We start from the raw sequence: 24,791 nt of genomic DNA, 5'->3' as shown, positions 1-24,791 counted from the left end.
GTACATATGACGTGGGTCACACAAAAATCCTCCAGATCGTATGCATCGCTTAAACTAAAGTGATATTTTATCAGGGCCAGGATGGATGAAGGTCCAATAAAGGTTCTGCTGTACGCAGGACGACATGGCCATCAAGATGTATGCGATGTAGCTGCCCCAAAATCCCTCGGATGTTCACTGCAGCAAGGCCAGCAAACACTGAATTTGCAGCTTTTTGCGGCATGGGTATGTATAATTTCCTGTTGTCTATGCGTCCAGTTATCGAACGTGCTACCCCCCCTACAACAACAGATGGTTTATCATGATAAAATCATGTCCATTCTTCGAGATGTTACTGAGCCGCCAGTCCTTCATCGTGGGGGATTACCGTCTTGCGCACTTTGGAACGAGTTTTATCCCACCTTCATCAAGAAATTCATTGCACAACCTGACAATGTTTTGCGCTTTGATGAATTTGTCGCGTCGTCGAGGAGCAAGTTAAGTGAATGTAGCTGGTGCATTAATCGACTTGAGCGATGGGAGGTGTCAGTAGCCAGTCATATATCTAAGATTGAGTTTAACTCTTCGCTGTAGACACTGTTGATGTACATCAATTGCGCTCGCAATTTCCGAATCACCTTATATTATTTCTTGCTGTAATACTAACAGTTCTTGTTCTCCAAACATGCCCAGGCTAGCCCCTCTGCCAATGACTCGGAGCCAGGGGGTGTATCGAATGGTGAAAAGGGGCTAATTACATAATGCCTTGGATTACTATTTATTACTATGAGAAACCGCATGTGTAGCCCCATCTTGGTTTCCCAATATTTAAGCACGCACACCTAACCTCAAGTGACATGGAATATAATATGAACAAAGTATCTGAACGCTGTGAGTACTTTTATAATATCTCACTAGAGCTGCTGCAATAGAGCTGAATGCGTCTTCAGTCTCAGCCCCTAACTCTGATATCATTATCAGATCGTCTGACGGTGTTCACTTTCAAGTTCATCGAGAAAACCTCGCCCTGCATTCTGGTATCTTTCCAGGGGAGGAGATGAGCACCAGAGATGAGATCGTCAATCTTCCTGAGAGCTCTGAGGTCTTGGAACTCCTCTTTCAATATATGTATCGGCAACGACAACCAGAGCTTTCCAAAATTGATACATCACTCCTAAGTTCTCTTGCACATGCAGTGGAGAAATACGAGGTCTTTTCTGCTACCGAGGTATGCAAAATGCATATGTGGTGAGTTCGTAGTATCAATTGTTAAGCTCACGAACGAGGTGCTTAGGTTGAATGATGATGATTCATTGCTTTAGGAGCCGCATAGACGATTTTCCTTTGGTAGTGTTACAATTCGCAGCGCAGCACGGTTATCACGATATATGCGACATAGCCGCCCGTAAATCCATTAATGATACGATCACGGTACGGGAAAGCCGGCAAATTTTGAGTCCAGAATATTTTGTAGCATGGGTAAGCATAGTTGTTGTTGACGCATTATTGATCAAAATATAATCCGACCGCACGACAGATGGTTTATCGGAATAACATCATGGACATTTTTCGCGGTGATACAGGTCTGCCGAAGCCAGAATTTTATGATGGGACAAATTGGCAGAAACCTTGCAACCATTGGAACAGCTTTTGCAATGCTTTCATAATGAAATTTTTAGCACGCCCTGATAATGTCTTGAATTTCTCTAAAATTATTGCAGCATCAGGAGATCTTCTGGGGGTCTGTGATGGTTGCCGATCTCGTGCTGAGAAGTGGAGAGCAACACTGGAATCTCGTATCTCTCAGTTAGAAAAGTATAGTTCGTTGTTGTAGCCGATCAAAAACAACTCGGAAGGGTAACTCGCTGAAGGTTTTACCAAGAGATCGGCCACAAGCATATAGTCATTATATCAACTGCGTTCAATCACCGTGTACCTGTCTTGCTGCAGTATCGTAAGCATGTATAGTAATAACTTTTTAAGCATGGCCCCGAACGGGTTTGGGTTGATACCTATAATGTTACCACAGCGATGAGCAACTCTCCTTGACACAAAAATGGCATAGTGGACATACGGTTCTTCGAGTGACTTCACTTCCTCCGGTGTCAGTTCATATCCAGGAATAATACTTTCCTCCAATCTTGCAATAGAGTTAAAACCAACTATCGGACTGGTGACTTTTGAATTTGCCCATGCCAATGCTACCTGACTCATTTTCCACCCCTTCGTCTTAGAGATGGCTTCCACACGCTCGATGATAGTTTTGTCTGCTTCCGAATACTTGCTTTCAAAAATGGTGCCCTTTCCGGAAACGACACGGGTGGTCTCAGTGCCGAAGGGGCGGGCTAGAGCGCCTGCTGCAAGAGGTGCCCAGGGGATGACGCCAATACCATTGTATTTGCAGTACGCAAGCATTTCACGTTCCTGAGGTAGACAGAGGTCAATAATAGAGCTAAAGGAAGGCTGTGTTGCGAAAGAAAAGAAAAAAGGCCCTCACCTCTTCACGATAGAGCAACGAATACTCATCCTGCATGCTCACGAACTTGGTATAGCCATTCTTTTCCGCGACCTCGTTCAGGAGGGCGAATTGCCAGCAGCGCATGGAGCTAGCTCCGATGTAGCGCACTTTTCCGCTCTGCACGAGATCGTGGAGCGCTTTCATGATTTCCTCAGGAGGCACGCTGGGGTCAAAGCGGTGAATCTGGAGGAGATCGATGTAGGATGTCTCGAGACGGCCCAGAGACGCATCGACTGCATTGAAAATAGCCGCTCGAGACAGGCCAAACTGGTTAACGTATTCACGCTGGTCACCAAGTCCTGGTACCACACTAGATCTGAGGTTGGGATCAGATGCGACTATGCCATTACATTTTGAAGCAATGACGATCTGATGACGAGGAATTTTGTACTGGCAGATAGTTGCGGTTCAGTAAAGCTGGATTTTCCATATCGTGAAGTAAAGCTAGATACCTCTTTAACGAATTTGGCTACGATGCGCTCAGAGGAACCGTTAGAATAGACGTTCGCTGTGTCGATCGTGTTAATTCCAAGATCCCAGGCTGCTTTGATGATGGGGATAGAACTGGCTTCGTCAAGGACCCATGGCTGCAAGGCATGCATTCATATCCGAGAAGACCAACATGCGACTTGGAAATGAAAACGCACACTCCATCTCGGATCTCCGAAACTCATGGCACCGAGCTACAAAGAAGGTTTTAGAACATTCAGCTTAGAGACTGGTTAGGCCATGACATACGATAGGAACCGAAACGCGGAGACCTGACTTGCCCAGTTGGCGGTATTCGACGGGTTTCAAGTTGGACGACATTGTGTATATATATATGAACTAGACGGTTTTGATAACTACGAGAGATGCTGGTAACGACGATGGAGAGCAATGAGGACAGGATATATAAGTGTTCCTGAGGACGCTCATGCCCTTGTGACCGATGGCGGAATATCCAAGGAAGAAATGTGGTGCTAAGATTAGAGCATGAATCTGAGGTGTGCGAATGACGAAGGGCTGATAAAGACTGGCTTCGGCCCGAATATAGAGCGCTGTGGTCACGGTGGAGTCGCTAGATATCGCTATGAAATGCGAAAGGGAGCGAACGGTGTTCCGCAATCTGCGTCGATGATCAGAACTTGAAGCTGTCGAGTACTTGACAATGCTCGCGGGCCTGAGTTTATTTAAATTATGATTAAACGTATGAATGGCCTTGATCAGAATCCCCAGTTGCTGGCGCTATCAGCGTTCAGCAATGCCAAACAGCATTGTCATTGTCAATGACGGTGAAGATGGCAGTTATATTCTTCCAGTAACGTACCAGCAAGATCATCAAATTGTCTGAAGTGAACCTGAGACAAAGTGCACTCACAATATGGTCGCCGTATGGGCATACTGGTGTGCGTAAACGTGGATGGTGGCCGTGATATGCTTTGAGAGCGGCAAGGGCAGCGAAGAGAGAGATCTAAACCCTAACCATATTGCCTGGACAACGGCAGGATGAAAGAGCAGCACGGCCATCCAAAGGCTGGTTTGATTTGTGCCTTTCATCCGAGCAACGTGCAAAGCTGGATCCCAGCTGTGTATTTATTCATTGCACAGTAAGGCTTATCCACGCTCTTTTCTTTTCTTTTTCTTGTTACAGGCTGGCGAATTGCCCTGTGAAAAGTGAGTAAAGATTACCTTCTGTTGTTCTCTGTTTGCTGGTTGAAACTTACCTTTCCACCATAACGACACCGCTCCTCCAGCCGTCGGGGCGATACCTGTTTCTCCATTAATCTCGAAGATACCGCATACCATTGTTGTTATCTTTCTGTCCTATATTTCTCGCTCTAGGCTCTCGACGTCTCTCTCGTCGCAATGACAGCTTTCGGTGATTTTCAACCATTGTGTTCTCAAGTCCCATCATATCCTTGGTGCAATCTTTTTTATCGTCAAGTGATTCCCTCTCTCTCGTACCCAGCTACCTCCTTAACTTACAGCTAATACAATCTAGCTTTTGGATAACAACTCGTCTGCTTTGACCGGCCTCTCTCAGAATACTCAATCTGCTCCAGTCGGCATTAACCCAGAATGCGGCATTTATCAGGTTGGCTTTGATGGCTCGCTAGCAAATATCGCAAACATCATCGCTTGCGCTCTCAGTATTATCTTTGTCGCTGGATTGATATTCTTGACCGGGCGAAGGAAGGCTGCCGTTGGTAAGTCCAATTATTCTCCCCTTGAGACCATATTATGGTTCCACTTCCAAGCTAGGCTGTGGCGTCATAACATTGCACCATGCACCGACTCTACATTATATCTATGCCTTTCTAACTGAACTTTTCCTCGTTCTTAGGACGCGTTGAAATATGGATTTTCTTCGCACTATACCTCTTGACACTCCCATTCCAACTTATCACCACAGGTTCCTTCATAGCTCAAGGCACAAGAGCTCTGGTTATATTATCTGCTATCCACGCTGGCCTGGTCGCTGCTTTGTTTGCGACGTTGCTGGGCAACGCCATTGTAGCGACGCAAGTCGTCGACGATGGGACGCTGAGCTCTCTGATAGTAAGCTCCAACACTGCTATGAACCAGTGTTCGTATCTTACCAACAGCTGTCACTCTAGCCTTTCACGTTCTTCACGGTTGCATTCTTTGTTGCGACTCTGTATATATCCCTCGATGTCGCCTTTACCATTACCCACACTTTTGGGCCCTCAAATCCATCCTCGTCGCTCCATAGTATACCCTTGTTCGTGCTGACGAGTATATGGCCTGGCGCGTAAGTCTTCGATTTGACTTCCCACGCTAGTCGTATGGCTTGTGGGTCTCATCACAATTTCTGTCCGTGTAGCGCCGCCCTTATCTATTTTGGCCTGATGGTCTACATCGTACTTGGTGTTCTCAACGAAGTCCGACCTCTGTGGTATTACGTCTTATCCGGTGTACTGTTTGTTCTGAGTCAACTTGACTATTTCTTGTTGAGTAAAGTCATATGTCGAGTGCGTAAACAATCAACATATCTTGTGATTATCGAGAAAGCTAATATCATCTTTTCATTTTTCAGGGCTCATCATCAAAAGTGGATGGATCTTTTATAGCTACTTTACTAGAAACTGCCGCTGTAGGAGTGATGTACCTCGCTTGGCGCAGCATCACAGAGGGTGAGACTGCTTTTACCCTATATATATTCAAACCTTGCTCACCCCTTTTGCAGAGGATTGGGACAATGATATCCGGTTCCCATCATGAAAAATTTATCAATTCAGTGGTGTAACAGGGGTGTGTTAGTTAATGTGCAACCTTGTCATGTTTTTTCTCTCTCTGCGTTTGGTCTCCTTCGGCGATAGACGTCCTTCCAACACTCTCCTTGACCTCCTAAGCGTCGTTCACACCCTATCAAGCTGTCTCTGTCTTAGGATCTGCTATGTTTTTTTTTCTTCCGTCATCAAGGACACAACCGGTATCTCAACACTGCCTCCGAGTCAGTGTGAGAACAGTCTTGGTCTTCCGCTCAGGCTACTTTTCTTTTTATGTCGTGCCTTTTCATACACCTCCCCTAGCTCGGTGATGTAACTGTCCCTGGATGAAGGAGCCTTTTCGGTTTGTGCGGGGTCAAGGAGAGCTACCCTAGGGAACAGAACTAGCTTTTCCGGATGAGTCGGGTATAGTCGTGGTTAATCATCCCAGTACGCATCTCCTGTCGTTTGCAAAACTTCCCATATGATTCCTCTCATCCTTTCAAGTATATATTGACGTTCTAGTGGGGCTTTGAATACCTTTTGTACATATATTCTATTACTGTATTACCAATGTTGGCGGGTTTTATAATTCCAGTTATTATTTGTCGTTTTTCTGCCTTCTTATCAGTTGGACTCTGTCGTTTTGTGATGGCTAGTATTGAAACATTCGTTTGTCATAGTATTCATACATTGATGTTGTTACTGGTCAAACTACAAAGACACCGCATAGACTAGGCTGTGCAAATTTAAAGGGGGTTCTAGAAGGATTGAACCGATGTGACCTTCGCAAAGGACACATGACAGATAGCTGGAAGGTATATTTCGATGTGGGGGAAAGGAATGTGAAAAAGGCCGCATGCAACATAGTACGAAACCAAAAGTGAACGATTGGGTTTAGGTGGGAAAATTTCGCGAGAAGTGAATGTAAGAAAGTAAAATGAGGGTGTCCCACTGCTCAATGCCCAGGCACCGCCCGAGCAGGGCTGACAACAATACGTTGCGTTATCGTGGGTGTAATCTCGATGCAGACCCATTCGTCATCAAAAGGACCTCTCCCACTAAGGTATCTCGAAGTATTCCGGATGTGCTGCGCAAATTTCGTCAACTTAACCTTCTCGCTTCCACATGGCGAGGTAGGAGGAGAGGTAGGAGGCGAGGATTCGCTAGAATTGCTCCGGCAATGTCTGCGTTGCTCGTTCGTACCGAGATAAGGGAGTGTGGGTGGTGAATGCACAGGCTGTCGTTTCTTCAACCGCCGCCGAGGGCTGGGTGGAGGCGTGGGACATTCTGGTATACTGAGAGATGGTGCGTCTAGGGCGGTCCAAGCAGAGAAGGCGAAGCTACTGTTGTCTCTAAACCGTTCTACCTCGATATAATTAGATGTAGAGGTGGTTGTTGTAGAGAAGCGCGACTTCTAGAGACCAAGGGATCAATCACCGGCATAGACATGACGACATATACAATAGGAGACAAACCAAATTACGGCCTTGTGAATATTCTTCTTCTTCGAAGTCCCCATCTGACATGGATTCCGAATCTGAATCGGTATCCTTGAAAGCGGAGTGAGGCAGAAATGATCGCTGTCCATCTATTTGATCGAAGCGAGAATATTGCGAAGCGATTCTACGATTCATCGCCAAAGGCATATCTTCTGTATAGACATCAAGCCCATTAAATGTAGAAGAGGCCACTGTCTGACTACGTCGATGACGAAGAAATTGCCTGGGATTCTTTGGCACACGATGCAAAAAAGACTTGAAAACATCTTGAAATGTCGCAAGCGTTGCAGTGTTTTCGCTAGACACATCGCCGAAGGGGTCCATCGAAAGCATTTGAGAGCGCTCGTCATCACAAAGGTCGGCGAGTGAGGGCGGTCCGTTGTCGAGGTCGTGGTCTTCGCGTGCATCCAGTAGGCGCGCACCAGAAAAAGTAACCATCCCATCTTTCGGGTCCCATACTGCTGCAAAAGTCAAAGCAGACTTTGGAGGGACGACGTCCGACCAGCGGTGATCCAGGCTGCTCACACTAGTTGCTGCAGTACTGAGATTGCTGATGCTATCGAGCGAAAGAGAGAGCTGTGGGGGATAGAAAGCATCATAGATTCAGGACAATGAGTCATACTCCATGAAGTGTCTCACTTTACTCCTCCTACTACGTGAGGCACTTGGGGCTACAGACGACACAGGACTATCCATCTTGGTTTCCAGAGTATCTCGATTAAAGGTGTCGCATATAAAGGCTACAGCGGTATTGAGGCGGAATTAGACGAGATTCTACTTCAGGGATGTCGACTGGTGTAATGGGTAGTGGAAGAAAAAATTGCCTGCACGCAAAGGGGGAAACCACTGACGGGTCGCTGTATGCCTGCACACGGACGAGGGATACGATACCCTAAGAGAAAGAAAACTTTGCCGTGGCTGACACGGGGTTATTCATATCCTTCCGCACCTTGCCTCGTGCCACAAAGGAAGTGTTAACTTTCTGGGACAACACCCTTATTACCTGGGAGTGATAAGCTCGGGGGCGCAAGAGGGATAATTTTAATTTTGACATGAACGCTTACGTGGTCACGTGCAGAAAGCTTTCACCGCTCCACGATGTTAGCCACACGCGCAGAAAGCATGGCACGGGGAAGTCAAGTCCTAGCTCATTGCACCAAACAATATCCCACAGAAACTGTCACCGAGGAAAAAGGAAGGAAATGGCAAAACGAAGTGTGAACCGATCCTGCATTCCGTGGACCTGGTCATACGTTATCAGAAATGTCAGTCGGCACGTCAGACACCAAAGTTGTTCCGGGAGAAGTAGAAGTCAAGGGAAAATATGAGTTCTAGGAGACACATAAGAGTTGAGGCGATTCGCACGAATGTGAACGCAGCCTGAGTCAAACGACGGATTTGAGGGAGGCCTCGTGCAGCGGGGACCATCGAGTCTAGGCCTGGCAAAGACTGACGGATGACCGGCTATATTTGCCCTCCCCCGTAAGGTCGCTTTAGCAGAGATTGGTAGGGAGGCGTCAAAAAACCTGACATGCCCTCCTGTAGCAGGCGCAAAGATCCGGTAAAAGTGATAGGAGCTGACAACAGAAGACAGAGATCATTGCGGAGGTTCTCTTTTCCTAGGATATTAAGGGGTCCATGGAAGTACTATGTCAATGTCGGTCGTAGGAAGCCTATGTTCTATCATACCTTGCAAAGCCCTGTGAATCCACTAGTCATCTAGCTTCCATGGGTGAGCAATATCTTCATTCGGTCACACTTACTAAAAAATGTTAATACGTTTTCCGTGTAAGCTGACTGTACCAAGTGAGTAGCATATACTCAGTTGGAGAACCGTAACTTGGCCAGCCTTGAATGAAACGGTGCTGCGGAATGCATCAGAGGCATGATGTATGACGGACTGGAATGCGTTACATGAACAATCCATCAAAGGTGAACGTCAGCTAAAACTGTGTTACAACGTAACTCACCTGGCACTTGCCGCTACGTGAAGATGCCATGTTCGTGCAGGTCCATCAGACTGGTCTTGAAAGATACGGAACTTTAGAACATATAACGCCAACTAAAAGCAAAAGATAAGTAATAAACAGACCGCCTTGGGTAATCAAAACATATTCGACATGGACTTGGTCAGAACTCCGGGGATGGCCCAAAAACATGCATGGTTCGACATGGCCGCTCGAAACATGCAAAGTCATGCAGTATGGTGGTGCAGTCAATGAAGCCCTAAGATTTGATCTATTGCTTGCAAACAGGTTCTGATACAGACACATTCAAGTTGAAGCTTCCCGTCACGCATATAGCTGACTTTTGGTTTCCAAGGAGTCGCAGTCGGCGCTCAATGAGAATAAGCCAGATGGAAGTACAGCATAAGAGTGATAATATGATGGTATCATTTCTTAACATGCGCCTTGGTAGACGTTGTAAACAAGAGGTTTCTCCAGCCAAAAATTCTGACAGTTGCCAGTGCACCAGTTTGTAACCGTGAGACCGCAGTTGAGCGGATCCAGTTTACACAGCTTCGCTTTACTTTACACAGGAATCTTACAAGTATTGTTTGTTCTTTAGTCCTTTTTTCAACCTACGAATACTCTATATACCCGCTGGCATTGGAATGCGATGACCTCAACCGGAGGACTTTCTAGGCGAAGAGTTGGCGGGACCTCATCGTCTTCAGCAACCTCGGACGACGCCTCAAACGGCGGTTGGGGCTCCTCCAATGGACCCGCTTTAAATGGCACAGCTGGTTCTCATGCTGGCTCAGCATTCGAGGGTGGAAGTAAGATAGCATACGACCCACGCGACTTGGATAGAGACAAGGAGGAGACTCGGCAAGGAGGTAAAATGCCCCGTTTGACCATAATGGAAGAAGTGCTACTCCTTGGTTTGAAGGACAAGCAAGTGAGTCACTGTCATTTTAGGCTTCAGATAATTTTGCTCATGCTTTATTCTGCAACTTGTTCATTGTTTACTAGGGCTATCTCTCTTTCTGGAACGATAACATATCGTATGCACTACGTGGTTGCATTCTGATCGAACTTGCGCTTCGTCGGCGGATAGCTCTCGTCAAAGATGCAAACCGTCGAAGAAACCCGCTCCCTGACCGCTTGGTCGAAGTGATAGATGACAGACAGACGGGAGAGACAATTCTTGATGAAACGCTGAGAATGATGAAAGGTCAAGAGTCAGACAAGATATCAATAAATGGATGGATCGATCTTCTAAGCGGTGAGTTCTCATTACATTCGAGGGACTTCGGTTTGTAGAGTGGTCGTAGGAAAAGATGTAACCTCTGGCGTATGGTTACCTCCTAACGTTATACGGACTCTTTGCTCCTGAGTTCTTATCGTTGATCTTAAGCTCAACGCTGTTCACAGGCGAGACATGGAACGTGATGAAAATCGGATATCAGCTAAAGCAGGTTCGCGAACGGCTTGCAAAAGGACTTGTAGACAAGGGGGTGCTGCGCACCGAGAAGCGCAATTTCCTTTTGTTTGACATGGCCACTCATCCTGTCGCAGACGTACGGACGAAAGAGGCGATCATTTCGCGCGTCGTCTCGCTACTTACCGCCGCTACTTCTACCGTGCCTCCATCAGCTCTGGATAAGGAAGGTACACAATGCAGGGTGATGCGATCAGTCTGTCTGGCTTGTGCGGCATATGCTGCCAGTGTGTTGGACAATGCCTTTGGGCGATTGACGTATGAAGACCGAGAGGGTGCATTCCAGCGGTGCGACGATGTGCTGGCCGAGTTTGCTTGCTGGCCTTTTGGAAGTGCATCTGCGACAGGAACGGGGAGCTCACGCAGGCGGGAGACAGTTAGGATTGGAATGGGGAGCAATCCTGCTACTGGACGTGAGTCTGTGCTTGGACTGCTGCAAGAGGTGAAGAAGGAGATGAATGGCGAGGAAGATCTTGGATTCGAACTTGTTGCGGGAGTGCTGGAGGTTCTTTCAAAACTAGACTCGCTTTTGTGAGAGGACATCCACGTTTGATATTCTGATTTTTGCTGTTTTTCTCCACGAAGTCTTCGTATAGCCTTTTTATCTAGCTAGCTTTTGAATTTTTTGTGCATTAATCCTATTCTCATCGTATTTTCTTGCAAGCGTCAGCGGAGATGAGCGTGTGTCCAAGACTCGGATACGGGAGAGATAGAGCTGACAATGGTATCCACTGGCATTTTCTGTATCAAAGCATCGATGCATCATAAGTTAGTGGAGTTTCACTTGTTTAGCGAATTATGTGGCCCTGGTAGCCTTGTTGAAAATTTACGGAATCAAATGGTTATGATGGAGTTGTTATAATGAAATCCTCAAAAGAAGTGGGCTTGTATTCCAAGGCTTATTGCCTTTCTCCTTTCCTCAGGCCTGCGTTATCGCACAGATTCCCATTCTGTTACTGCCAAAATACACCGCATACCCGACAAAGCGGATAGTCATATTTTGTGTTACCGGCAGGCCCCCGCTACACCGATATCCCAGCACAGGACGTGGCAATCTGAACATTCCGAGGATTGACAGTGGTGGGCAAGTGGTGGGTGCACCAACGATTAGATTGGCATAATACGGCACATCCAGTCCCAGTTGTCGTAACATTTCGTGACAGGACTAGCTAAAGGAGATAAGCTCAGTAGCGCTAGGTGAGTTCCTCCTATAGGATTCGGAAAGCCCTAGACTGTTCGTCTCCGTAAGTACGCCTTGTCCACACTGGCACCAATTTGTTGCGCTGAATGACTTCCCAGCGCCGTTGCACAACCAGCTGCTGGCAAGTCTGGGCTTGGCTTAGACGCGCTTCCATCGATACTGAAGCCACTACGTATACTAGAGCTTGACAACGGTACGTGGAAATCTCAGGCTTGTTTTTCGATTTATTACAGGTTCTACCCTGAGCCTATTTATTAAATTTCTTTCTTCAAATCGCCTTTTTGCCTCTGTGGAGTATTCGTGCCGTGATTTTGTGATTTTGTCTTTGATTATGTCTCTTGCACCTCTTTCTCGTCTGTTACTTTAGAAATTTGCCTCCTCAATCCCTCTCGATAGACAACGCTCTTAACTATCTCATCGCTCAGATGGTATTCAATCATGATGCAAACGACCCTCTTGCGATAGTTGATGCACCCCCTCCAAATGAAACACCCCACGAAAAGTCTGCGCGAGAAGAGCGTGAGGCAGAAGCCAAGAGAATTAGTGATCTGATCGACGAAAATATCAAGGCGGAGAGGGCCGAACTAAAGAAAGAGAAAGATGTTGTCAAGGTTCTTCTACTTGGCCAAAGTGAGAGCGGTGAGTGATTCAAGGTTATAATATTACTATCAGACCGGAACATTGGAACTGACGATTCAATGCTACTGCAAGGCAAATCAACTACACTAAAGAGTGAGTTCCTTCGTAACTATCATCACCCAACAGAGTTTGACTGATTACAGACTTCCGTATGAAATACGCGCAAGAGGAATGGATAGAAGAACGTACTTCTTGGCAAGCCGTCATTCAGCTAAACATTGTGCGCTCTATCAATGTCATCTTGGATGCCCTTTGTGGAGATCCGGCCGAAAATGAAGAGGGATCGCTTACTACGAAAGTGACAGATCAGCATATATTGCTCAAGTCTCGTCTCGAGCCACTTCGTGTCGTGGAGAAAGATCTGAAGCGGCTTCTAGGGACCTCGGCAGAAGAAATAGTAGATGCATCCTCTGACGAACAGCAAGCAACCCCCTTCGAAGGACCGGTTTCAGATACTCTTACACGACATAAACGATCTGGAGAATTTTTCGTTCGGTCGTGGAGAACCCTGCTACACGTTCCGTATGGTGATAATAGAAATGGTCGTATTCTTGGAGATACCCCCGATACGTGTGATGTGACCGAGATCATTGCCAGTTGCAAGGACGACATGAAGGCGCTGTGGCAAGATGATGCTGTTCAAACAGAACTCGCGAGAGGGCGGATACGGTTGGACGACTCAGCAGGCTTGTAAGTGACGGTCTATCCTTCCGAACCTCCGTTCGTGAATTACTTTCTTACCGTTAAGATTTCGTTAGTTTCCTCAATGATTTAGATCGGCTGACCGTGCAAGATTACGAACCAACGGATGATGATGTTCTTCGAGCGCGACTGCGGACGAGTGGTATTCAAGAATACACCCTCCATTTTGATACTGGTATACCTTGCAGCACTTCGATCACGTTTCTTTTCTGACAGATTCTGTGTTCCCTGCTAGTATCATATGAGGGAGCACGGACTTGGAAGATGTTCGATGTGGGGGGTTCACGAACGATGGTGAATTGACAATTGACCGCTCCGAAAACTTCGCACTGATATTTGCTATGTAGCGCCATGCGTGGCTCCCCTATTTCGAAGGCATAGACGCCGTTATATTTTTAGCTCCGGTATCATGTTTCAACGAAAAGCTCGCTGAAGATCGTCGAATAAATCGCTTGGAGGACTCTTTTATTTTATGGAAATCAATCTGTTCGTCTAGGCTTCTAGCCAGAACTGCATTGATCATATTTCTCAACAAATGCGATATACTTGAGGAGAAGATAAATCGCGGAATTATGGTAAATAAGTATCTGCAAAGTTATGGCGATAGGCCTAACGAATACAGTGCGGTGATCAAATGTGAGTCCATTACCTCTCGCAAAATTCTTTTGGGAAACAGCTGTGGTCCGTAGATCTACGACAGAAATTTAAAGAATCTATGATGCAACACTCACCAGAGCCACGCGTTTTCTATGCGTATGCAACGGTCGTGACAGTAAGTTTATTGACTTCTTTGAAAATCGTGTTGGTTCCAATTATGGCGTAGGAAACGAAAGCTACTGCAATGACACTGAAATCAGGTATGTCACCTGTTGTAGATGTAACATCAGGTGCTAACGTTCATGCAGTTCGAGACGGGATTTTACGAGAGCATTTGAAACAAGCAGATTTTGTATGACTACCTCTGAATTACATTCATTAGAGGTTGGAAAACCCTTTCTATTCGATAATACTAACTGTGGTTGACATTAACAATCTGATAGGTATCTGTTTCGGTTTATGGATTATCTTGTGCACATATACTACTTATCTGTATGGATTCTGCGCGTAATGCTGTTCCTCCAGCTGATCAAAATGGAAAGGAAAGCGCTGTACTATCCGTTATACCAACGGCTTCCAACCTTCGCCTGCAGGCCACTTCATGTTATCAGCTTCCTCAAATCTACGGCCAGGTCGTTGCCAGTCATTAGAGCTTTTCTCGCGCTCATCTCCAGAACTCTCATCGGTTACAGGTTCTGAATAAGGGTCATTATCGATGTGTGCCTCACTGTTGGCTGGAGGCCACCGATCGGCCATAAGACCTTCTTCACCTTCATCCAACCATCGAGAACCTCCAAATTGTGAATGATTGACGTATCCCCGTCTGCTAAGCCCGGCCTCTGCTTTGTAACGTGCTGCATCCAGTTTAGGCTGAGCCTTTTGTTGCAAATTCGACAGCGTTTTTTGGATTTGAGTCATAGGAGACGTGTCTAGAGGTTCACGATCACGGCTGAGTGACAGGTGTCGTGAAAGACCCTGATATGACGGCGCCCGGGCATGTCCCTGTGACACTAACGTTGGAAGCTCCGTTGAGGAAGATGCAGGTGTAAGTTGTACACTTTCTGGCCGTCTCCGCCGTGGAGGTGGCACCGGTGGAGAAGGATGGTGCATTGACTTGGACCGGAAAACACGGGGAGAATTAGGCGACGACGTGATAATAGAATCTGGTACATCTGACGACGATCGTCTGTCTGGGTGCATTGGTGGGGCAGGAAGTGTTGGGAGGGGAGAGGGAGAAGAGTCTGTGGTTGCAGGCGCAGGTTCCCTACTGGGTAAAGCTGGTCGGAAATTGCCTTTGGATGGCGATGGTAGCGTTGCACCTGCTATTTGATCCAGTGATTGCCTCGAGCTAGTAGTGGAGGATGGGAAGCTCGCTTTTCGCCTCAGAGGCAATGGCGGTACTGAAGTTCCTCCTTCTTCTGAACCTGAAGTAGCTCGGCCAATGAGATATTTTGAAGGGCTTGCACTTCTAGTCCTGCTGCTCCCCGAAGATCCGGACGAGCTGCTCTTCAACACTTGCAGTACGCGCTCTTTGTTCAGCTGATCGTCTACTTTTTTCACGTTCTGTGCTTCCCTGCTAGCCTGAAGGGACTGTCGCATTAGTGTGCTTGTAGCATAACCCGGTTTTGAAGGTAGGGGCGGTGGGGCCGCGAAAGGCGACTGAGACTTTGAGTAAGTGGACGCTGTGGTTAGGACAGAAGACGCGCGGCGCAAAGGAGCAGCCAAGGGTGGAGGCTTTCGGGGTGGTAAGGGAGGCAACTTTCCATCCGAAGTACAATTTGCTGCCTTGACTGAGCTTAAATCTGACGAGCTCATTTTGTCACGCATCAGGAATGGATTGTGACTGATCTTCGGTGGAAGATCCGGTTGTTGAGCGGGTGTGCGATTAAACGGATTCGTATCTGCAGAATTGTTGGTCGTTGTCTGACTCGAAACCTGGGGACGGTTGAGAAGAATGGGTGGTGCTGGATGGGGGACTTGGCGTTTGGGAGGTGATGGTGGGCGTGGTGTATCAGGATCAGGAGGTAGATCAGATTTTGAGGTGGACACTGGGTATACTGGGATAAAATGTATCAGTATCAGATAGACATTGAGTAATATCAAAAGGCGGTTCCAGAGTGAATTGTGAATTGTCTCGGAGGGACTGGACTTCAAGTTTATGGGAACGTGAAAGATGGCTTGCCTTGCACAAATGCGAGGGCCCTATCTATGCCTTTGCCTTCTTCTGCGTGTATGACCAGACGCAGAGCTGCAAAGAATTGACCACCAGTCAGACAATCGGTCTGTAACATGTTTGGACAAAATAGCTTGAGGATCTGCGATTGGGGCACGGGTTTATCATGATTACAGATCTCATAGAGTCACAGCTACTTACAGCATCGATATCAGAGACAGATACTCTGGAGTACCGACCTCTCAGCCATGCCCTCGCCTCACGGACACCCAGGGTCATTCTTTCATAATGGTCGTCGTCGTAATGGGCAATATAGCCGTCGACATCGCTGGATACAGAAAGATCGTTGAGCGACGTTGTATAAAACTTGTATTCTGCGTCATTTAGTGCTGAGACGTGAAGTGTGAGCGGCCTCATGGTATAAGTTTAGAGGCTGCAGTTTAACCGTGCAATAGTAGTACAATGAACGGTCACTGCATTAATGTTGTATTGGGTACTGCACTCAGGTTAGGGTTTCGGTCAATTTTTGCCGAATCAGGGCGGCGCCAATTCCAGTCGTGGCAGCACTAAGCAGCAAGTTCCTGTTCTACAATATGTCATAGTGGTGGTATCTGCCTACTTGATTTCTGAAGGCTCACATTCAAACTTTTGCCAATGGGGAGTGAGGGAACAGGCTCAAGGGTTGACGAGATTGGACCTGCGAAAACAACGGGCCAGGTGAGTACACTAGTATTTGTCAAATCGACTGACATGAGAATTTGCCAGTGCCTGAACAGAACTTAAACCTAAAGACAAGGCATCCATTGACTACGGAAATCGGACAGATATACAAAATTTACATCTTTATTCTACGCGCACATCGAAGGGTAAGTAAGTATTCAAGTCAATGTCAAGTCAGGGATGATGTAGAATAACGTACTTAGGGCTCTCAGCGTCAGGTCAGTAATGTCGCCATGCTCGAAATCTATGGCATATTATGCGTGCGTGCCTGAGCATACGTAGCTTGAGGATTGCACGACAACATCGCAGAGGTGTTGATATCAAGATAACTGGGAAGATGAATACCCAAGGTGGGAGACAATTGCTATTCCCAGCCCTTGGCTAATTTGCTAAATATCTCGTAGGCCGAAATCAAAGAAGCAATCATTGACCAGATCATGTGAAATCGAAATAGTCATATGATTTTCAGGAAAAGCATACCTTGTAAGTACCAACACCATGTAGCTGATTTGTACTCCGTGTTTGCGCTGGGGACTGATGCACTTGTTAGTTGGCGGTCGGTACTTATGTTTTTTCGCATGAGCGTTATAATAGGGTAATATATTGGAAACCCTGTAGTTCATGCACAAGGCGCGACTGCAGGAGAGAGTATGGCCGTCGTGAAACTGTAATGTCATTTCTCGATGTATTCCTGTTCTCCGATTTAACAGCTACAAAATATTAGATGCAGCACCATCACATTATGTTCAGCACGATGGACCTGGCGTTGGTTCAACGAGCCAAAATTTCACATTTTTGTATACTTAGTACAACATACCTTGTCAGAAGATGACTCAACGCATCAGGAGAATGGTCTGCAGTCTGGAACACATCCCTTCATTTGCATCCGTGGGCGCCGATATCAGTGACGCAAGGAGGCTGTGATCTTCCCTATCAAGGCGCCTACTAGTTTGCTAGAAATCGGCATGTTGGACAAACATATCTTGCGGATATTTCCTTCATCTCATTTTTAGACACCAAATTTCGTTTTCAAGCCATTTCCTGCGTCTTCTGGGTCTCTTATTAGCAGATTCTGGAGGTTAAAGTTGGTTTGATGGAGTAAGGGGCCCTGATGACTACACTGCTGCAAAGAGTCATTATTGGCAAAACCCCCAATGCGCTGCGATAAAGAAATTTAGCTACCCCACGGCGAATCCAAAGGTCGGACCGAAGCGTAAGTTTAACTTCCTCTACTAAATTTAGTCAAATTTTTACTCCTTGGAAATGCCGCCATAGGTCACAAGGGCGCAAGGAACGCTCAAATACATTACTACGGTGTACATATAAGCTTTCAGCTATCCAGGCGATCCCTACATACTAAGCACTAGGCACCATGAGTTCTGCTCCCATCATTGAGTACCGACAACTAGGTAAATCTGGTCTCCGCGTTTCTGTGCCAATTGTTAGTATCATCATGGCTAGTTCTTTTGGCTTTTGAGACTCTGGGGGCTGACACACCTTGCTAGATCGGTGCCATGAGCTACGGTGACTCAAGGTGGAGTGTTCGTTGAATTTCTAGACACGCCGTGGCTGTATTATAAATACAACCATTTATAGCCTTGGGTCCTCGACGCAGCTAGTGCCATTCCCATTCTCAAAGCAGCGTGGGACCTCGGAATCAACACGATTGACACAGCTAATGGCTATTCGAACGGCGCGTCAGAACGTGTTATTGCCAAGTTCATCAAAGAGGTGAGGATCTTCTCTGGTTCCAATGTTTATATCTGCTGACTATTTGGTGTGTGGTCAGTTCAAGATACCTCGAAATCAAATTGTCATTGCAACCAAATGCTATGGTCTTGTCCTATCTGACCCCACAAAGCGATCCGTCAATTTCCCCGGACTCGACAAGTTACCTGAATATGTGAATCAATCAGGGCTTTCTCGTACAGCTATTTTCAATGCAGTCAACGCATCCTTGACTCGACTCGAAACTTCGTACATCGATCTCCTCCAAATCCATCGTTTTGACTCAAAAGTGCCTCCTGAGGAGATAATGAAAGCACTCCATGATCTCGTTCAGAGTGGTAAAGTGCGGTACATAGGTGCTAGCTCAATGCGCTGCTGGCAGTTTGCTCTCTTAAACGAAGTCGCGGATAAAAATGGCTGGACCAAATTTGTCAGCATGCAAAACGAGTATTCCCTACTGTATCGTGAAGAGGTGATTCATTCCCTCTTATGTTCGTTATTTTTACAAACACTCATAATGTTTATTTATCCGCAGGAACGTGAGATGTTGGCATACTGCAAGTATCATGGTATTGGTGTGATCCCTTGGGCACCTCTGGCCGCCGGGCTTCTGGCACGTCCGATCGGGACAGAGACCACTCGCGCTGTCTCTCGCGTAGGAACTAGTTCCGAGTTTAAGAATTCAGAAGCTGACAAGATCATAATCTCTCGCGTGGAGGAAATAGCTAAAGCGAAGGGATGGAAAATGGGTCAGGTTGCACTGACGTGGGCTGGTTCAAAAATTACCAGCCCCATTGTCGGCATCAACTCTATTGAGAGGCTTAAAGAGAGCATTGTCACTGGGTACGAGTTGACGCCAGAGGAAGCAAGGTCCCTGGAAGAACCGTATGTTCATCGTTCAAGTGTATTCTACTTTGATGGCTGACGGTCAGGTCAGGTATGAACCCAAGCCAGTACGCGGTCATGCGTGAGGGGTGGATGGAGAGTGTTGCTTGAGCAGTAGAACATCAAAATACTGGATTTATGATGTTCCCATTTGTATCCTTCAAATGTAAGCACTTTCATACAAACAATCTACTATGTACGAAAGAAAACGAGTTCAGTGTCGAGACGACGGTGAGAAAGTTATTTCCATCTCGTAAAACGCAAAGGCATTCCTTAGCTATATCCTGATCTTGGCTCCTAAGGCGAGTTATTCTCGATGTCTTGGATATACTTGTCTAGTGGCGGCTTACTTTTGATGCTATACAGATTAAGTTTGAACTTACAACACTGCGAATTTCCTTTGAATTTTTAAGCTTCGTTGCTTCAACCTACCCTACGTTGGACTACTGCGCTGTATCCTTAAGGAAACATTAGTAGCCTTGCTACCAGTGCACGCACACTAAGGAAGTAAGCTGGAGTATCTCAGCCAAAACAGCAGCACTTACTGAAAGTCGAAGTGGTAGTCTGAAAAATATTCGGGCCATCCGCATCCGAGCGATCTACACCACTGCACTTGTCGGATGGACACATTGTCAGCGTCAATACGTAGTTTGTATCTGACTTTCCAGTCGTACTGTACAGTGAACGATTTGTATCTGACTCATACAGAGACAAATGGGGATTCCCATCCCTCTTCTAGTCATTCATCACGGCCTATATCAAAATTGTTACACAAATTGCTAGAAGGACGAGGCTAAAGTGGGTTTTGTCCTTATCTTGTGTTAATTTATTCTAAACTTAGCAACTGTATTATACCTTCGATATTACGCCGTTGGTCACAGGGGCATACCAATGGGTATTCTTGAAATTCCTTAAATACTGGTCAGTGTCGTTGTTTTGACCCCACTTTCAAACCTAGCTATACGCATCTGCCATGTCGAATCAATCCGCCGTCGAGTACCGCCAACTAGGGAAATCAGGTCTTCGTGTGTCTGTACCAATTGTATGTGGAACTTTGCTCTCTAGTGGCTTGACAATAAAGTCTCATCTGTTATCAGCTTGGAGCCATGAGTTTCGGTGACCCCAGATGGCTCGTATGTTTACTTATCAATCAACAAATTATGTTTAGGTCGTGATTTGATTCCGATGTATAGCCATGGGTGCTTGATGAAGCTAGCTCCATCCCCATTATCAAAGCTGCTTGGGACCTCGGAATCAATACATTCGACACAGCTAATGTCTACTCTAATGGCGAGTCGGAGCGTGTCGTTGCAAAATTTATTAAGGAGGTAAATTGCTTCAAGTTCACATTCACTCTATTCATTTCACATGTGCTCATTGGCTTGTGAAAGTATAAAATCCCTCGCCACCAGATTGTCATTGCTTCAAAATGTTTTGGCCTCGTTGCCTTAGATCCTAACATCCAAACTGCTGCAGTACCTGGGTTAGGCGATAAAATCGAATATGTCAACCAGTCAGGGCTTTCCCGTGCGGCCATCTTCAATGCAGTTGATGCATCTCTAGCCCGCCTCGAGACCTCTTACATCGATCTCCTCCAGATCCATCGTTTTGACTCCAAGGTGCCTCCCGAAGAGATCATGAAAGCACTTCACGATCTTGTTCAGATCGGGAAGGTCCGTTATATCGGCGCAAGCTCCATGCGCTGCTGGGAGTTTGCACTTCTCAACGAAGTTGCTGAGAAGAATGGCTGGACAAAGTTCGTCAGTATGCAGGACGAGTATTCGTTACTATACCGGGAAGAGGTGAAATATGCTTGCTTCAGAACATACTCGATATCTTGATGCTAACTATTTATTGTCCACAGGAGCGTGAAATGTTGGCATACTGCAAGTATAACGGGATTGGCGTGATTCCTTGGGCACCTCTTGCAGCCGGTCTGCTAGCACGTCCAATGGGAACAAATACCACACGTGCTGTCTCCCGCCAGGGTACTGCTGCTGAGTTCAAGTACTCAGAAGCAGACAAGTCTATTATTAATCGCGTGGATGAAATAGCAAAAACGAAAGGATGGAAAATGGGTCAAGTGGCGTTGACATGGGTTGGCTTGAAAATCACAAGCCCAATCGTTGGTGTAAGCTCCCTCGAGAGGCTGAAAGAAAGTGTTGTTACTGGATATGAGTTGACACCTGAGGAAATGAAGTACTTGGAAGAACCGTATGTCGTATTGATTATTGAGGATGAAACTACTGAGATGACACTACTTCAGGTATCAGCCCAAGCCGATTCGTGGTCACGCCTAGTATATTGAATGGGAAGCCCATTGAATTCGATCTTACTGGGATATCAGAACAGCAGGAAGAAGACTCGTGGCTCTGGAGGTGCATTTTTTTGGTGATACTAGTCATATGAAAAGTACCGTCTTCATGATTGGTACAATCTGTAATATAATAAGGCATCATGATCCTAGGACAGCGAAATCAAAACTGGCCGCTTGTGTGTGAATGTACATCAATAATAAAGGTCTGCAATGTTGCGCCGACATGACCTTGACAGTACTAGTCGTTGTTGATTGCTAGTACCACGTCCGAGTCTAGTCTCCCGTAGGCAGTACAAAAGATTCAAAGGAAGATAGTCGTTCCTTCTCAACAACAGTCCGAGTCCTTTGTAGGAATCTCGAAGTCAGGGTCAAGAACACGGCCCGAGAAGTCCATGTTGTTGCAGCCACTCAGAAGTGCCGGTGTAACCACTACTGCTGTATTCTGTATTATAGCCTAGTACAAAGTCATGGCTGTTATCGTTTTTTTTTTTTTGTTATCGTCCAGTCCAGACAGTTCTAATGAAATAGTGAGCCATCATAACAACTTGAATTCGAATGGATATTAATATTTAATTGAAGTACCTACCTTATGCCTAATCCGACAGTCAACAATGACTCAGGACATGCTATTGCCGAATAACTTCCCTTGAACTGTAACCACTCAACCAAATGCACCCATACTATGTAGGTGACCTGGATTGAGCCCACTGAAACAGTGAACGTTTTGCAGTACTTGAGACAAATCAACATTTTTGAAACAGAATGGTAACGTTATTTGTTGACCTTCCGAGTCAAAAGCTTATACTACACTGTACTAGGATGTCTCAAGGAGTCTAGAAGCTCCTTTCCCGAACCACGAATCCACATATAAATGGTCCCCATACACGTAACACCAAGCAATTGACACTTGCTTTTTTATATTCCCATTGCCCGTCCGTGATTAACATGCAACTTCCTATCGTCGCCCTCCTTGCTCTGTTGCCATTCTTTGTCGCCGCCAATCCGGTTCAACACTCTCCTTCGGCGGGGATCAAGTTGCCTTTGGTAAAGAAATCCAACTTAGTGCATCCCAAAGGTCCCGTCGACACTGATGCTCTTCGTGCTCACATTTTATCGCTTGAAAGGTTGGTTTTCTTCCTGCTTCGTGTCTATTCACATGGAATGTGGCCGACCATCATTATGCAGGAAATATCAGCGAGGATTTGATGCTTTTGAACGAAACACTGGTGCTCGTCATCCTTTAGCACCTGTCCTAAGTACCGTCGTTTCAAAACGTGGTAGTGGTGCTGTACCTCTCACAGATGAGAATGCACAATTGTGGCAAGGCTCCATTAAGGTTGGCACTCCTGCAAAGCAATTCATAGGTTTGTCTACATGCGTTGGGGTTTACAGTATTCGCTTATGCAGTGTGCACAGTGGATTTTGACACTGGCAGTAGTGATCTTTTCCTTCCCGGCCCAAACTGCGGGTCGACCTGTCAAGGTCATACAATCTATAAGCCAAGCTCGAGCTCCACGGCAAAAGATCTTCAAAAGACTTTCAAACTTACATACGGCGATAACTCGAGTGTCTCTGGTGAACAGTATACAGACACCGTTCTAATAGCAGGTCTAATTGTGAGTGCGATCACGTTGTGAACCAATTGTGCACTTTAAGACATGGGTTTCTCCAGGCTACCAAACAGACCCTTGGCGTCGCAAAGCAATATTCCAATGGGTTTAACATTGCTACTTTCAGTCCCGATGGTTTGATGGGAATGGGATTCCCCGCCATCTCAGACTACAATGCAAACCCTGTCTTCCAGACTCTGGTTGAGGAGGGTGTAACCACGCAGCCTGTATTCGCATTTAAGCTGGCAGATAATGGAGCAGAGCTGATGATTGGTGGTGTCAACAAGAAGCTCTACACTGGCGCTTTCACCTACGTACCTGTGATCATCGAAGGATATTGGCAGGTCAACATGGATGCTATAACGCTCAACGGCAAGGAGGTTTTCGGGGAAGTTGAAGCCATTATTGATACTGGCACCACTCTCATCGTCGGTCATCCAAACGATGTTCAAAAATTCTACAGTGGCATTGCTGGTGCAAAGTCTCGCTCTGATGTTTCGCCTGGCGTGTGGACAAGTAGGTGTATCTGCAGCTCCTATGCGTGATTTTACCAATCTACATATTTCCCCATCCTCTTGCAGTCCCTTGCAGTGCACAGCCTAATGTTACCCTCACGTTTGGCCTCAAGGCCTTCCCTATCTCACACTCTACCTTCGTTGTCGGACAGGTAGAGTCTGGTTCTTCTGACTGCATTGCAGCTGTGATGTCATCGCCTTCAGCATCAGGTGATGTGCTCTTCACATGTTCCTCAGTTTGATGCTCACACAACTATTTTCAGAATTCTGGATTGTTGGAGATGCGTTCCTACAAAATACATACACAGTTTTCGATGCCGGATTGAGCCGTGTTGGCTTCGCTCAACTGGCGTAAATGATGGAGTTTCACACTTGGAAAACTTGACTGTCAATTCATGTACTAATCTAACTCATCCCAGTATTATTGATACCTGCACTATGCCTGATTTGCATATGTATTATTCGCGACGTTATCGTTCCTTCTGACATGATATGTCACAGGTTTCACATGCTTGATTTGGTTCTGAGCTACGAGTCGATATAGTACATGCGCATAGTCGACGCGGCCGTGTTAATCCCACCTATTCAACCGTAATGGGACGATTGTAACACTCGGGGTGAGTTCACAAACCAACAGTTGCTCGGGCACTACCATTTTATTCACATTAGTCGAGCGTACGTGCCCAGCGCCGAGTTTTGACGCTCACTATACCAGTTCCGCTTTGTTTCACTTGATCATCCCTCTTCGTTCTACACAATTAACATACCTAGCGAATATATTGTGTAAAGTTTGAAAACTCCCCATGGTCAGTTCACAGCCGAGCTTGTCGCACTATCAAAGCAGAAGAACAATCTCCACCTACTATGAATATTTACCCTCTCTTTTAGCTAGCATACTACCTGCTATATGATCTTGTTGGTATTAGTGTGCTGCTATGTCGTATCCAATTATGCCCGCATCTGTAATGCATAGATCCTCGTAGTAGGCGTCAAAGAAGCGTCCGTGATACATGGATCACCGTAGAAGAAACCGTTACTTATAAAAAAAT

The 24,791-nt window shown here is 46.2% G+C and overlaps 9 protein-coding genes across 9 annotated transcripts; 7 read left to right on the top strand and 2 right to left on the bottom strand.

The window, feature by feature from the left end:
• Positions 1–789: 789 nt before the first annotated feature.
• On the top strand, positions 790–1,384 carry SERLADRAFT_456813 (uncharacterized protein; the record flags this gene model as incomplete). The annotated part of the gene is made up of 3 exons (XM_007313447.1): positions 790–870; positions 930–1,227; positions 1,302–1,384. Coding segments are annotated over 3 exons (414 nt in total), but the record flags the coding sequence as incomplete, so codon positions are not given.
• Positions 1,385–1,559: 175 nt separating this feature from the next.
• SERLADRAFT_412842 (uncharacterized protein) lies at positions 1,560–4,180 on the bottom strand (the record flags this gene model as incomplete). The annotated part of the gene is made up of 7 exons (XM_007313446.1): positions 1,560–1,991; positions 2,054–2,403; positions 2,477–2,887; positions 2,950–3,084; positions 3,145–3,180; positions 3,236–3,791; positions 3,858–4,180. The coding sequence occupies 6 exons, from the start codon at positions 3,305–3,307 to the stop codon at positions 1,958–1,960; spliced, it is 1,038 nt and encodes a 345-aa protein (XP_007313508.1).
• Positions 4,181–4,345: 165 nt separating this feature from the next.
• SERLADRAFT_433271 (uncharacterized protein) lies at positions 4,346–5,722 on the top strand (the record flags this gene model as incomplete). Its single annotated transcript, XM_007313445.1, has 7 exons — positions 4,346–4,423; positions 4,482–4,686; positions 4,824–5,038; positions 5,098–5,252; positions 5,325–5,472; positions 5,538–5,634; positions 5,688–5,722. The coding sequence occupies 7 exons, from the start codon at positions 4,346–4,348 to the stop codon at positions 5,720–5,722; spliced, it is 933 nt and encodes a 310-aa protein (XP_007313507.1).
• Positions 5,715–8,968, bottom strand: SERLADRAFT_456804 (uncharacterized protein; the record flags this gene model as incomplete). The annotated part of the gene is made up of 4 exons (XM_007313444.1): positions 5,715–7,126; positions 7,188–7,787; positions 7,851–8,214; positions 8,276–8,968. 3 exons carry the CDS (start codon positions 7,905–7,907, stop codon positions 6,668–6,670), a joined length of 1,116 nt encoding a protein of 371 aa, XP_007313506.1.
• Positions 8,969–9,744: 776 nt separating this feature from the next.
• SERLADRAFT_456802 (uncharacterized protein) lies at positions 9,745–11,316 on the top strand (the record flags this gene model as incomplete). Its single annotated transcript, XM_007313443.1, has 3 exons — positions 9,745–10,112; positions 10,187–10,439; positions 10,589–11,316. 3 exons carry the CDS (start codon positions 9,831–9,833, stop codon positions 11,188–11,190), a joined length of 1,137 nt encoding a protein of 378 aa, XP_007313505.1.
• Positions 11,317–11,692: 376 nt separating this feature from the next.
• SERLADRAFT_456800 (uncharacterized protein) lies at positions 11,693–14,797 on the top strand (the record flags this gene model as incomplete). The annotated part of the gene is given in 13 exon segments (XM_007313442.1): positions 11,693–11,899; positions 11,955–12,049; positions 12,282–12,495; positions 12,568–12,588; positions 12,639–13,185; positions 13,254–13,372; positions 13,433–13,491; positions 13,545–13,833; positions 13,887–13,969; positions 14,021–14,054; positions 14,103–14,178; positions 14,238–14,576; positions 14,596–14,797. 9 exon segments carry the CDS (start codon positions 12,282–12,284, stop codon positions 14,150–14,152), a joined length of 1,416 nt encoding a protein of 471 aa, XP_007313504.1.
• Positions 14,798–17,527: 2,730 nt separating this feature from the next.
• On the top strand, positions 17,528–19,498 carry SERLADRAFT_456794 (uncharacterized protein; the record flags this gene model as incomplete). Its single annotated transcript, XM_007313441.1, has 7 exons — positions 17,528–17,900; positions 17,963–18,128; positions 18,193–18,228; positions 18,284–18,418; positions 18,477–18,887; positions 18,951–19,300; positions 19,353–19,498. The coding sequence occupies 6 exons, from the start codon at positions 18,060–18,062 to the stop codon at positions 19,384–19,386; spliced, it is 1,035 nt and encodes a 344-aa protein (XP_007313503.1).
• Positions 19,499–20,026: 528 nt separating this feature from the next.
• Positions 20,027–21,955, top strand: SERLADRAFT_456792 (uncharacterized protein; the record flags this gene model as incomplete). The annotated part of the gene is made up of 7 exons (XM_007313440.1): positions 20,027–20,098; positions 20,182–20,342; positions 20,398–20,433; positions 20,494–20,628; positions 20,692–21,102; positions 21,165–21,514; positions 21,567–21,955. The coding sequence occupies 6 exons, from the start codon at positions 20,274–20,276 to the stop codon at positions 21,598–21,600; spliced, it is 1,035 nt and encodes a 344-aa protein (XP_007313502.1).
• A 565-nt stretch (positions 21,956–22,520) lies between these two features.
• Positions 22,521–24,756, top strand: SERLADRAFT_456788 (uncharacterized protein; the record flags this gene model as incomplete). Its single annotated transcript, XM_007313439.1, has 7 exons — positions 22,521–22,741; positions 22,803–22,981; positions 23,034–23,233; positions 23,290–23,743; positions 23,809–23,952; positions 24,006–24,359; positions 24,412–24,756. 6 exons carry the CDS (start codon positions 22,563–22,565, stop codon positions 24,095–24,097), a joined length of 1,248 nt encoding a protein of 415 aa, XP_007313501.1.
• Positions 24,757–24,791: the final 35 nt, after the last annotated feature.

The sequence above is a fragment of the Serpula lacrymans genome, assembly GCF_000218685.1.
Source record: "Serpula lacrymans var. lacrymans S7.9 unplaced genomic scaffold SERLAscaffold_2, whole genome shotgun sequence".
Lineage (NCBI taxonomy): Eukaryota > Fungi > Basidiomycota > Agaricomycetes > Boletales > Serpulaceae > Serpula > Serpula lacrymans.
The sequence above is the reverse complement of the archived record's forward strand: the minus strand, read 5'-3'. Positions and strand labels throughout refer to the sequence as shown.